The sequence below is a fragment of the Cydia fagiglandana genome, chromosome 9 (assembly GCF_963556715.1).
Source record: "Cydia fagiglandana chromosome 9, ilCydFagi1.1, whole genome shotgun sequence".
In the NCBI taxonomy this organism is placed as follows: Eukaryota; Metazoa; Arthropoda; class Insecta; order Lepidoptera; family Tortricidae; genus Cydia; species Cydia fagiglandana.
In genome coordinates, this window is record NC_085940.1 from 17,196,161 (window position 1) to 17,211,312 (window position 15,152).

General features: G+C 37.3%; 1 protein-coding gene across 1 annotated transcript in view; it reads left to right on the forward strand.

Moving 5' to 3' along the window:
- LOC134667505 (unconventional myosin-XV) overlaps nt 1-15,152 on the forward strand; it is a 129,265-nt gene that overhangs the window by 96,764 nt on the left and 17,349 nt on the right. Inside the window, exon 23 of the mRNA XM_063524932.1 lies at nt 6,868-7,181. Within this exon, the coding sequence (XP_063381002.1) occupies nt 6,868-7,181 (314 nt within the window). The remainder of the gene's footprint in view (nt 1-6,867; nt 7,182-15,152) is intronic.

Sequence of the window (15,152 nt, forward strand, 5' to 3'; positions counted from 1 at the left end):
AGGTTATTGTAGGTTGTTTAATATGCCCGCAAGTACCAAGAGTGTTACAAAAGTTTCGTAGCATTTTTTTAGAGTGTCTGATTTCAATGATTGTTTAATAAGATCACACCTCAGTGGTAGTCCTATTACGTAAATATTTTAACGAATTTTCTGTACTTAAGTACTGTATTCCTTTCAGAAAACTTTTTAGTAAAGGGATTGATTGACTTAGCAAGTATTCTTTTCTATACATATAAGGACATTTACCATACAAACACCGTCGGACATTTATAAGTACAGTTGCCTATACGGAATTCATGTTAACGATTATCCGACTGCGTGCCACAAAAAAGCTTCCTACTCCAGCCTTACAAGCTGCAAGTTGTTTGCCACTTACCTGTCATTCCTATCTGTTACCGACTATAGGCGAGCGATCGCCTCTAGGAAACCAATATAAGCGTGATCTTAAATTTTGTAAGCTTACAAACCGCGGTCCAGACGTAAATTTCGTTAGTCATCGCACCCCGGACGATAACTCGTTAAGGGCGATGTATTATAATGACGTCAGCTGCCGCTCCGTTGGTGGGATCGGCAGTCACCTAATGACGAAAAAATAATATTGTCATCGCATCCGGATTGAAACTTTGTCAGATGATGTTTTATAGGCAATGGTGAATATTATCCGCCGCTTGTATCGCGGTGGAAAGACCACCAGTTGATCACGAACACGAACACACAACACACACACGAACAGGCACGAACAGAGGTGACAAATGGGCTGTAAAGATGGTTCTAACATATTCTCTCATACCGTTTTTCCTGGCCGAGGCGTCAGGCAAACGCTATCTAGCCAGCGATGGGAATGTAGAGCCTGGACTTGAATGAGTGTAGGCGAGTTCAATAGCACGGACCTGAGTGAGAGTGGTCTCGGAAAACCGCCCCGGACTCCGGGTAGTTACTGTACCGAACCACAGCTTGTCACTAGTCACAATGTGTGAAATATGTATGGGTTTTTAAGATTTACACTAAGTAACTTTGGTTTTAATACTCATCAACATCATTCGCTTGCCCTGATCCCATTCATTTGGTGTCGGCGCAGCATGTCTTTTTCTTCCACACTTCTCTCTCGCCCGTCATCTCATCATTCACTTGCGTTCGTTTCATATCATCTCTCACACAGTCCATCCACCTTTGGTTTGGTTTTACTACTCTGCAAACAATCGCGTCGGATTTACGATCGGTACATCTTATACGATTAAACTGATGATTTGGCAAATGAAAACGAAATCATGCCTCTTTCTCCTCCTAGATTACATATTTTACCCACGCCCAATACCCAATAACCATGTTACCCACGTTTTTATTTAAAGTTTCCTATTTATTTTTAAATGGTGAGTAAGTAAATAGTCTTATACAAGTTTTGAAGTTACAATACTTCAAGGTAAAAACTAGTCTTCTCTATATTTGGGAATTACCTGGTAATCTTCTGGTAACCACAAAATATGGCCACTCGGTTATAACATTTGAGGTTTCCTCGCTTCGCTTTGTACTCTTCAAGCTCAACCGCTGACCCTTTAAATTGCTCGAAGTAATTTAACCCATTATTACTCCATCGGTTCATAAGTTCTTAATAATAACTTTTATCATTATAACAAGAGATTGACGCAATTACCCGCAAGGGCAAGATGCGTGAACGAAGCCTTGACCGACCATATTAGTTATTATTAACATTTTTTCCCATGACCATGCAACTGGTAACATCACCTCTAATTAAATCTTATCCCACCAAAAAACAAATGCATATATACAAAAATGTGCTAAGAAATCATGAGCCGCTGAAACATCAAAGTGTGTCATGAATTCATGATTAGTAGTTAATATTCAAACAAATTTATTTGTTGTCAATAATTTGCAGCTCCAACTTTGCACTTGGCAACACGCTGAAATGTATCTACCTACAGTACAGTACCTACCTAAATTATACGCTCAATCTACATATGTGTCGCTTAACTTCAAACTCGGGTAAATCCATTCGACCCTCTAAGCAAATATCTACCATATTACCTTTCCTTAATACCAAAATGGCATAATCTGACAGATGGATTTACCCGAGTTTGAAGTTAAGCGACTCATATGTAGTCTTTATAACGCCAAAAACTTTCAAAAATTGTCATGGTGGCCAAGCCACATATTTTGACTAAGGTGTAGAATTTGTGAAGATAAGCCGGAAAGAGTTAGAAGCTGGGCTATACATGAGATCTGATAACTTTTTGGCAGTACGAGCCATATGGTCTCGGCAACATTTTGCATGAATTTTTTTTGATGGGATTAATTTTTACAAGGTAATGTTACCATTCTTTGTTGCACCCCCAAATTGATATCAAAGGAGTTTGTTTAGCAATCGCTCTCTGCAACTAACAAATGACAATCGTGTTTGGGTCATTATGGTTGGGTTATTGAAATGAATAATAAACATGACTGTAGTTACCGGTCAACCGACGCAGTGAACCGTGGACAGAATGCAAAAAATCTGGGTTATGACTCTTCTACCGAAACCGATAAAGGCTTTGCGGCGAAGTTGGAAGATTCATTCCAGAATTTTGTTGAAATTAAATCTTCGTCTTTCCTTACCTACGGATAAAATTCTCATGCAAGAGCATCTCAAGAAAGACTACCTACCTAATGCACACTGAACATTTTAAAAATAGGAAAGTATGTAAATTCATAAGACAGACATTAATTGTACATAGTACAAAAGTACTGATATCAACACCCCTAACCTATCTATTCAACATGTTTTTTATACTTAATACTTATGGGTCATGATTGCCAATCTACTGTTTGGACGATCGTATTTAAAACGTACGCAAGTATTAGTTAGTTAATAAATAGGTACTTACTGGGTTATTTAATGAAATCAAACATTATTGGAAGAAACTCCTAATTTGCAGCAATTGCTCAAATGCAGGAAAAAACAACAACGGAAACGGAACAGCGGTAATAATTTAACATTATTTACTTGTCGGTAGCTACAGGTATGCATTTGCCTAATTTGACAGGAGGTGAATCAATTTTCTAATGAAAATTGGTACTAATGTTAACACAATTAACTTTTTAATTACAATGAAGTTTTGATTAAATTATCGAGTTGCTTCTTCGTTGCCACCACAGTCAGAAACGAAGAGCTTCACTCCTTCTGCTCTAAGTGCAGCATGTGCACACACACAAGAATTAGAAGTCCTTAGGTAAAAATATCAGATCACAACTAAACTTTATTGTCAAGAGCATGAGAGTTTGGGTAGGTCATTTTAACACCTATCCCGCGCGCTTACCTAATATGTACTTCTGCTAGTTATTTATGTACTCATAAATAAGAAAATCAAAACGGATACTACAAATTTAGCCGAGATGTCGGACGTTGCACGCACTAGTTACTGACATGGAATCATGAGATGTGTATCACCGAGTCCGCGAACATACTCATTTGTATTTAAGTGTAACTTTCCTTAATTAAATGGGAATTTGGAATCGCCAGGTACCTACATCTTACTTAATGGATTTTACTCTATTCTTCTCAAGCTCTTCCTTTCCCTCTTTGGAATATTCAATAAAATCTTAAAAAGTGTATAACCAAGTTAAATCTGCTTATAATTCAAGACCGTTTATCTTACCGGCCACCCTGACGGCTCGTTGGTTTGAAGATGTCTCTATAAAGATTATGTTAACTTCACGGGGATTTATAGGGATTATTAAGAGACTTTTAGGAGAATAACTGGTAACCCCTACCCTTTTTTTTTCTAACAAGAGTGCCATCTGCCCAGCTTTAGTAAGAATACAAAATGATAATTTGAAATACATAGGTTTAACGCATTCACTGCCAGGGGGCGCGGCCTAGGAACAAACTTGTATGACAGTGAACGCACATGTGCGTTGGTGGCAGTGAATGCGATATAAAAAAGCGTGATAAATCGCTTGCATCTCGATTGCACCAATAATGGTAGCTGCAACGACGCGGCGCGCGCGCACACCGCCGCTGCACGTCGCCGGCGCAGCGCGGTCGCGATCGCTACGATCAAACTAATTATTACAATATTGGCTACTCCGTGGCAGCGATTTAAAAAAATATACCCTTAAAAGGGACATACGACTGCAAAAAATGAAATTGTTTCAAAAATGATTAAATATCAAACTTGATTACTTAAATATCAATCGATTAACTAGGCCTAATTACTTGCGATATAGTGAAAACTATGATTCAATTACATTAACGATTCGAAAACGAAACTGACGATTGTATGTAGGTAGTGTGTGCGCCATTGTCATGGAGAACTTTTACGATATCATCCGGACTTTGAGTCGGAAGACGTTGAAACGAAGAGTGAAGGTAAAGAAATATTTTCTATACTAATAAAAGTAATGAACAATTTAACTATCAGCAAGTCATAATTGGGAAATCTCTGCCTTCGTGTTCTTTCCGTTTTTTATTTTTCTCAACAATATTGTACTTACATACTCATCCAAAGTACTATACAAGCCTCAAAATGTAATGAGGCGTCAATGAACTTGATAAAAAAGGTGCTTCTCGTATTCCTAGAGTTTTCTTATACATATTTATTTACGAACGCACAAAACGTAAGCTAATGGATTAGCAGATCATATAAACCGACTTCTTGAAGCTTCGTACAAAACTTAGTTTTATAAGAAATAATTACCGATTTGGATAATTAGTTTTTACAGTACGATAATGATCAACATAAAACTAGCAATCTGCTGATTGCATGTACGATGTCTGATGATAAGTACGAATTGAGGGTCCGTAACAATAACGCAACAAACATGTAAGAGTTATTATAACTGGGCTTCGAAGCACGTAACTTTGGCTAGCGGCGCACACTGCAACTGCATCCCGTGTTAGGAATGTGTGAACACAGGGCTGCCAAATACCAGAAAATAAAACAACGGTATAAAACCAAAGGAACAAACAAATAACATTTCAAATAGAAAATTGTTAATGCATGGTAATAAATATTGAAATATGATTTGGTTTTTAATTTAAAGTATCTTACCTTATATGAAGTATAAGCTTAAGATTTAAGATGATCATGGTAAACCTTGTAATTAATGGAAGAACGGAGTCTTCTGGTACAAGTATTTATTTACTTAAAAGAAGGTTCCTATTTTGGTTGTAAAATCTATTGTGTAATTTTTTTTTTCTTTTTAAATAACACGAATGTATGTGCCAACGATGATGTTCGATTACCTTTTATTATTGGTCTAACAATTGCCTATTTTCAGTTTTGTTTTTGCTTATTCATGTCTAACATAACATCAAAATAAGCAATGAATACGATTGGGATTTCATTCTTCCTCGCCGCCTACCAGTCAAAATTCTACCATTTCAATGCATGCTTTGTCAAAAACTTCACTTTATGATTCAAAGTGTATTGAAATCATAGACCTCAAAATAGTCTTCTACGAGTACAACATAACCACAATATATCTACTTACAATACAATTCAATAGGGGTTGCAATATGCGTTGATTTTTAAACTCGAACAGTGTCTATGTATATGTAATTTTGTACTGTACTACCGTTGTAATGTTTATGATGTACTTTTTTGTTCCTGACACTATAATGTGTTTTTCTGAGACTTTATTCTATCTATTAAACGGGCAACCCTACCGTCGTCACAGCGCATGCCTCGGGGGATAGTGCGCGGACATTCACGCTTTCCTGCGCGCGCGCCGATAATATATCTTACCTAGTGAACATATCGCGATCGTAAATTCTATTTATATATTCCAAATATTAAAATGAGGTCTCATTGCCCCTAATATGTCGGAGCGATTCATTATTTTAGTAGAACAGAATGATTAAGTAGTAAATTCGACAATTATATTCTGTCATTGATTGTATTTGAGAAGAAGAATGTGATTTACGGTTTAGACGTGGAGCTGTTGTAGCACCTTGTGGCGTCACATACATTTTACCACAAATTAGCTTCCTAGTTACTTTCGGACATTCGATGTTATTTAGTGAAGTAGACTGAAAAAGAAACTTATGTAAATTTATCAATGTAAAGCACAAATTGCTGCAAATTACTCAAATAAAGTTCCCATGGAGATTAAATGGGAACTTGGTTAACTCTAGAAACACCCCCAAGATGGACTCAAATTTTTTTTAAAGCGTAATAATGTGAAAACTTTAGGAAAATTACAATTTCTGGAATGCAAATTTCTAGCTATAAGTAATTTATAGTGATCGTTCGAAAAAGCGGTGGTTAACTGATGTACAGGTCACCCTACCTAGGTATTTCCACGTACAATGTTTTATGCGTAAATTGTTAACTACATTGCTGAAACTGACATAGTCGGCTGTTAATTACTTAATCCTATTACACTGTATCCTGTGTTGTTGCCTACTCACAGGTATTATTTGTGGCGTTGTTAGGCAAAAGGTCATACCTAGTTGGTAATAAATTCGATTTCTAATTATCTATTTGCTAGTGAAACATCTTATTGACAACCAATAAAGTAGCTTTTTGCCTGAGTTTTGCCACTTTTGCCTAATACAGATCATAAAAGCTGTCTATAAATTAGCAAATTATCGATTACTGTTTCTAAATTATTATTCAATGAGTGATTTCGACCAACATAAGTGATGTAACTAAACTAATCATAATACACCTAAGAAGTTATTTAGATAGTGAATTTTATCTCTCTGTACTGATTTTCCTTCCGCACCAATTGTATGTTTATATTTGGCCCAATGGTTGACTGGTAGAAATTGCCTTATGGTATTAAGTCCGCCATTTGTACTTTCTTGTATTGTGCAATAAAGGTTAAATAAATAAGTCACCTAACCTAACCTTCTATATGTTGTTACAGGTCCAACCGAAAGCGATCACAAATGGCATCGCCAAGGACCGCGTGGACCGCGACGTGAGGGAGCGGAACGAGTCCCGCGAATCCCGGGACTCTCACCGCGACATGCGGGACTCGCGGGAAACGCGGGACACCCGGGAGTCCCGCGACGAGACGGAGCATGCGCCTCGGCACGCGTCGCCCGTCCGCGAACGGGAGAGGGAGAGGGACAGGGAACGGGAGATGAGGGAGGATAGAAGAGAGCAGACTACGCCGCAGCATGACGGAAGGCATCCGCTGCTGCAGTTCGCTGTGGACCACTTCCGACAGAGCCCTGAGTGAGTACCCTACTTACATTATCTAGCTTTTCTTCTTCTTCCTCGCGTTATCCCGGCATTTCGCCACGGCTCATGAGAGCCTGGGGTCCGCTTGACAACTAATCCCATGATTTGACGTAGGCACTAGTTTTTACGAAAGCGACTGCCATCTGACCTTCCAACCCAGAGGGTAAACTAGGTCTTATTGGGATTAGTTGGGTTTATCTAGCTTTTAACACTCGGTTTTATTTTAACACTCTGTAGACCCTAAAACATCGGTCTACTACTATTATCAATGTATTTCACAAAAACAATTTATTCTTAGTAGAAGTTAGCAATTATACTACATGATAATATCTTAATATAATGCAAAATATAAAACAAAGTAATAAGAGTTGTAGGTCGCCCGTACTAGAAGCGAGGAGGTACCTATGTATAACTTTAAAGATAGACGGAAAAAAGTAGAAGTTAGGTTAGGGTACGTTTATGATACCGCTATGTGTTAACACACATATCACAATTAATTTTATTAAATAAAGATTTGTTGATAAAAAATAATTACATATAAAAAAAAATAAGTTTATAATGCCCAAACATTAGATAGGTAGGTATAGTTCGTAGGTTTCTAATAGAGCCCGACGACGGCTAATCCTATTATAATATCTATTGTTAAGTAAAATGGCACGTGCTAGTTACCTGCAAAAAGGGTCTTAATTATTCCTATCGTATACCTATATACCTATTTTTAATTCAAATATTGGTGGTATCACTGTATCCAACAGGACCTGCTTCGACGTCACGTACTAATAATAAGTCGAAACATTTTTTAAATGGATTTACATACTTAAATGTCAAATTTTGCAATCATTTAAATTTTACAGATTGTCGTTTTAAAAAACAAATTGAATTTGCGCTAAGTTTCTTAATTACTTAATTAAAAACACGTAAAAGTTTACGAGAACAAAATTAGCAGCGTTTAAGTGTAGTGTTAATATAATTAGTTATTCATTAGACATTCGGTAGCCGTTTTTATAATTTACTGTGGTGTAAAAGTTTTTATTAAGTAATCGTTTGTTTAATGAACTATTAAATTTAACAATCTTTTAACTTTTCGTCACTTTTTGTCATCCAACAATTCCAGCATCATGGCCTTGTAATCACGCAATATACACCGTGTTTTTTTTTTATTTCCGTTAATTTCAAGGGTGCATTCCTGAGCTTAAATTAAGTAACTTTCTCAAAGACACCGATGTTCTAATTAACTCCATTTCGGAGATAATCACTAATTTATTTTTTTCCTATAAGGCCTCTACAAGCGTGTACACTTGCCTTAGGGCTGGTTTCCATATTGGTTAGTGTTAAGAATGAGTTCATACATTTGCTACTAAACTTAAGTACAATCTCGGTCGATCGATTTTCGAAATGACATTGATATGTCACAGATTTCAATTGTTTGGTTGAGTTAAATGTAATGCCCGTGTTATAACAACGTTATATGCTACATTTAATTACTTTTTAAACTTAATTTTTTCTTTAAAAAAAAGAAAAAAAAATTTTTTTTTTCAAAATTAACTATGCCAATTAGTTCACTTAAACGTTCTTAACCATACCCCGAAGTTAACGGAATTCAATAAAAACACGGTGTATTTAAAAAAAAAAGTGCATATATAAAGATAATTGATGCGAAGTGCAGCATATTGCAGCTGTAAAATGTAAAACAATTTGCCCGTGAACGTTCAATGACCAGTATTTTTCTAAACGTCAACTCCCATTTTCAACTCCAACTTACCAACGCAAAGTACAAGTTCTTATTGTTAGGGAGCATTTGTGGGATCATTTACGCTCCGTAGCGAACGAAACGCAGCTGTCACTGTAGCACTAATATGGAAGAGTGATAGAGAGAGAGATGACTACGCTACGCTACGGAGCATTAACGATTGGCATGTTGGCTACGCACCCTGAGCGGAATTTGAGCGGACATCGTCCATGACGCGGTTTTGCATGAATAAATGCATTGACCGTGATTTAATTGTAATGAATTAAATATCGTTTGCACAACCGTTAGAATACCAATTAACATCGCTCGGTCTAGCATGAGGAATCCAAACAGATTTGATCTCCGATTAATGTATCTACCAACTGGTGCATTATTGAGGAATCTAATTACACTCGAGAGCAATTAAACAGGTGCAAGTTAAACTAAATAAAATGACATAATTTAGTAAAAAAACTAGAATTGCAGAATGCATAAATTAATTTAATATCACTAATATTTCGATACTTTCTATACGTTTTTACTAGATAGTTATAGCATTACAATGCAATGTAATGTTTATTTTCAACATATGTATACCTATTATAGGTATATACTCCTAACGTATAATTTTAAAATTTCTAATTTACGTGTAACGTAACGTAACGATAAAGGCATACGCTACAAATACCAATTTAGTGTGGGTTTTACACATCATAATCCCTTTATAACGGTGTATGTAACGACCTCTCACTCGTAATACGTAGTCATTTTCTCAATTGCTCGGCGCCTTCGATTTGTGTTTTGTGTCATTATTAGGAATTAAACGAACTTACCTTGTGAAGTTCAATTCCAATTATGCGAGAGCTTCAACCGAAGACGATTTAAGGTTTACAAGGCAGCAGTTCACGGAATGATGCTGTCTCAGTCACACATTTAGAGCCCACAACAAAATTTTTTTTTTTTGTAAAACTTGGGTTATGGGTGGGAGTGTAATCGTCTTCGGTTCAGGAGTGTAAAAGCTCTCGCATAATTGGAATTGAACTTCACAAGGTAAGTTCGTTTAATTCCTAATTATACTTCGAGCTTCAACCGAAGACGATTTAAGGTTTACAAGGCAGATGTTTAGAGCCTGTATGTAAAAAAAAAATAAACAAAACTACATATTTAAATAATCAATTAATTTTATTGAGGATAACTCAATATTGATTGATTTAAACTTTGGTAAATGAGTATTTTAATCAATTTGTAGCTAGTACATACATGTACAAAAAAATTGCATTAACGAACTCGTTATTGGTGCAATGATTGTAGGTATTTAGTGTACTATAGCTGCCACCATTCTCAAATGTCTCTGTTAAGAAAGATAAAAGTTGAGAAGGTGTAGCTTCGTAAAAATCATAATCATTCTTTTGGCAAAATGCCCACCATGATCTTAATGGTGAATTGTACTTAGCAATTAGTATTATTAGAAAACGGGGCTCTGATAATGTCTAGGGAACTATGTATGAGGTAAGATTATTTTCGCAATCGATTGCCCGATAACCTCGCTGCCACCAGGGAAAGGCTTGAGTGCAGCGGGTGGCAGGCTCTGAAAGGAGAATGCAAAAGATATTTGTGAGGATCAAATATTAGCCTCTTTGATACGATTAATTGTGACCACAGCGGGTACCATGGCTGTGATGGCCAATTGGGTACTACTAATATCCCTTCGGCTTTATCGGCGATAATCTTGTGTAAGACCTTTAAGATTAGGCAAAAGGGCGGAAAAGCATAAAAAAATATGTTTTTCCAACTAAAAGTGAACGCATCTATAACCTCAGAGTGAGGGTCAAGTTTCCAAGAAGCAAACCTTTTACATTTATTATTTTGTGAGCTTGCAAACAAGTCAAAATCAGGTTTGCCAAAAGATTTTTTGATTTGTTTAAACGCATAATCTGAAAGTTCCCATTCTGTGTCTATCTTTATTTGACGCGATTCACGGTCTGCAATTTTATTATCCTCAGATTTTACATAAGAAGCAAAAATGTGTATGTGTCGAATTTCACACCACTGCCAGATTTCTCTGGCTATATCATTCAGATGGGTATGTTGAATACCCCCCATTCTGTTGATATAGCATATGGCAGTGGTGTTATCAATCCTTAATAAAATTTGACAATTGCTACGATCCCGAGCAAACATTTTTAACCCATAGAAAGCGGCCTTTAATTCTAAAGCGTTTATATGCCAATCTAATTTAGACTTGTCCCAATGCCCTCCTGCAGATTGGTTATCGCAGGCGGCGCCCCAGCCAGTAGGGCAGGCATCAGTAAAAATTACAAGGTCGTAATTATTACTGTATAAAGGACAGTAAGAATCATCAATATTATCGATCCACCACCGAAAATCTTTCTTTAGATTCGACTGTAACTTCATTATTCTATTGTAATTTTCAGTATAATTTAAAGCTAAAAACTTTTCTCTTTCAAACAATTTTGTGTATAGCCAGCCGTATCTTACAGCTGGGCAAGCTGAAGTTAATAAACCAAGAAATTCGGCAAAATGTCTTATAGAACACTTACTCAATTTAGAAAATTTAATAGCCTTGTCTTTTACTCGTTTCTTTTTCTCATCGGTCAAGTTAATTGTCATATTTTCGGTATTAAATAAAAAACCTAAGAAAATACACGAAGTATTAGGACGCATCATACTTTTTTTTGTATTAATAATGAAACCTAAGGATTCTAAAAATGTTCTTGTTGTTTGAACATTATGTAAACAGTCCCAGTAAGACCTTCCTATACAAAGAAAGTCGTCTAGGTATTGAACCGATACGAAACCTAAATTTCGTAAGTGTTGTATAACCGGTTTTAACAATTTAGTAAACATGTAAGGGGCCGTGCATAAACCGAATGGTAAAACATCAAATTGGAATAATTGGGAATTCCAACAGAATCGTAAATATTTTTTATCATTTTTGTCAATAGAAACCAAAAAATATGCATCTTTAAGATCAATAGTTGCCATAAAGTCATTACAATTTAACAATTTTAAAACAGTACGGTGGTCTTCCATTTTAAAATGTTCCACTTGTATAAATTTATTCAAGTTTTTCAAGTTCAAAATAAATCTACATGTGCCATCTGGTTTTGGAACCGTAAAAATCGGTGAGATAAATTGACCTTCACACGGTTCGCAGGACGATATAATTCCCTTTGCTAACATATCAGTTATACACGCATTGATTAACTCAGTTTCATTACTAGTATAACAACGATCGCTAGGTACCGAAGACTGAGAAGGCTTATCCTTGAAGGGTATAGAATAGCCCCTGATCCAAGACAAAATCATGGGATCATGTGTTAACTCACACCAGTTTTTATAAAAATATTTTAATCTGCCAGCTACTGGAATGTCGTGGTCGTGTATCTGCGACGCGGTGCTCAGCGTCTCCTCCTCCCTCGCTGGACTCGATGACGATGATAGCTCGAGCGGCTCGTAGACGATTCGTGACGGCGATCCCTGGTCGTCGAAACGGTCGCTGGTGGTCTCCGGGCAGCGGCGTACGGGCGCGTCTCGGAGGCTGCTGTCCGCGACACCCCCCGTGAGTTTAAAGCCCCTCGTTGAGGTTGCGTGGCTGGAACTATTTTCGATTGCACCCGCGGTGTGTAAACGGGTTTTAATTCTAATCCCGATTTCTTAATTGCCTTAGACGACCTCAAATGATCGGCAAGGTCAGATCCAGAGAGATTTTCGCATACCTTTTCATTATTATCTGCAATGCAAAAAAACAAAGCGCTGACATGCATTTATAGTAAACAGAAATACTAGGTACACGCTTAGCGTACAAGCAGGTAGGAAGTTATAGTACGCATATTTTTGCGATCACCAGTAGCTAGGCCATAAAGGCACCTATATTGCTCAACGCGATATACGCGGAAAAACAATCTTTAACAATCCATATAGGATGTTAGGTCAATTACTCGACACTAATAGTGGAGATTTAACATTCCATATAGGAAGTTAACTTGTATTTAGCCACACGATATACGTGAGCCAATACGTACAGCGAAGTTTGAAAAATAAATTATTACTAACTTCGTAATTATATACACTTAGGAGGCAGGAAACCTTAATCCAATAGGTTAAGGATCAAAGTCGGATGCGAAGCTATTTTTCACTTTACGGCGACAAAGTTGTTTTTTCTAGCGGTAGGTCACTAAATAGTCATCCCAACCTACCTGCTTCGGTAAATTCCGTATCCCGCAACGGCGACTGCATTTCCGATTGATGCACGTCTATATTCACATCTATATTTTCCTGTTCAATAGACGGCGAGCGCGAACTACTTCGTCGACGATTTTTTAACCGTTGTTCAAGTTTCTTAATCTTTCTTAATATACGGTCGTAATCGTCGTCCCTAGAACGCGACCTCTTCCTTTTCCCCATGGCGTAAATGTTTTTGTGCTTATTCGAATCGAAGGAATACTACAAATTAATTTTATTTAAGAGACGTGTGACTTCGACCGCACAAAAACGCGTAAATGGCGCGAGCCCCGGTTCCCACTAGCACCAGGAGTGTGCGAGTGAGATAAAAAATCTAGTTTTTGTTGTGGGCTCTAAATGTGTGACTGAGACAGCATCATTCCGTGAACTGCTGCCTTGTAAACCTTAAATCGTCTTCGGTTGAAGCTCGAAGTATAATTCTTTATATAAATTGATTGCGTAACCAAAAGTGATGATCAGTGAAATAAAAATACAAACGTTGCTCTTTAAATAATCGTATAAGTCGGCGGCTACTGCGTTACTTTTATATACATATATATATGTTGATTGTTTAACTTTTAAATAGCTTAAACGGTCTTTAAAGCCAACCATTACAAGACATACCTTTAGTAGGTACATACGATGAGTTTAAGTCTCGGCTGCCAATCTCAATTCCCTACAACTATGTAGGTGGTGTGCTGACGTGCCCAAAATGCGCTCGAGTATTTAGCAAGAAGATAGGGTACGTGAGCCACCTAAGGGCGCACCAGAGAGTAGATCTGCTACACTCTAATACCACGAATTAAAAATTGCTTACTGCAGAGTACACAGACAGTCGCTGTGGCCGAAATTGGTCAGGAGCATCATCATCATCACGTACATATAGGTAGGTACCATACTTATGCAATATTTTGTTGTGAACTTCTAATACTGACCTGGAAACTTATGTGTACGATTAGCCGGCTTAAATGGTAGTTACAGTTAAAGACTCCACCTGTCTTAGCGCGTCAATGTAGATCATCCTAGATCCTGGAACTAAATCAATACTACTGGTCACTAACGGTCTCGTTGAATCGCTACTAATAATACGAGTAATATACCTGTGACAAATTTAATAACACAGTCTACTACTTTATTAGCTTAACAACCCAATACAAAAACAGTACTCGCGAGTCGCGGCTCACTCAATTATCCATTGTGTAGACTTGTAGAGTATAGAGTCCAGGTCGAGCATAACGTATAGTTCGGTATCACTCGCACTACACCATCAGATAAACACATTATCGATAATTACAACCATCTAACTATCAATCTGACTTCTATTGCCAGCTCCCGTCGCTTGACGTATGAATTGTGCATTGCCTCTGAACTAGCATATTAATGGTCTCCCCAAATATATCGACGCGAATTCGGCAAAAGCCGATAGGAAAGTTTTATGTCCGCGCAATAAGAGCGAAAAAGCCGTCGACGCGACGCGTCGGTAGCGGCCGGCCGATGCGAGCCGAGCCGAACGACCGCGTTTCGAAGGAAACGCAAAAGGAAGGAAGGAAGGATAATTCCTTGATAGCGTTCGTCGTCAAAGTATAGAGGGTAGACTGTAAGGAGGTCGAAACGTTGGGATGTTTGTATTATAAATTATTCATAATATATGTTTTATGACAAAGGTTTCAGTTATCTGAAATGCTTTGTTTTGAAAGTCTTTTGCATATACAAAAGCCATTAAAGAAACTGACCGAGGAAGGAAGGAACATTACATAGAGTCATTAAATAGTCCATATATATAATATATATTACCACAGTTTATTGTAATTATAATGTTACATTACATATAAGTAACCCGACAAAGCGTCTCGTGTGTAATTGCCCGTCGTTTCCACGACTATTTACATTGAATGCGTCGCGTAGTGCTTGCTTGCTCTAGGAATGTGCACTCTACTCGCGTTTTTGCGGCTGCTGTTTCTCTTTCAGGGTTGTGGTTGTTTAAATGTAAA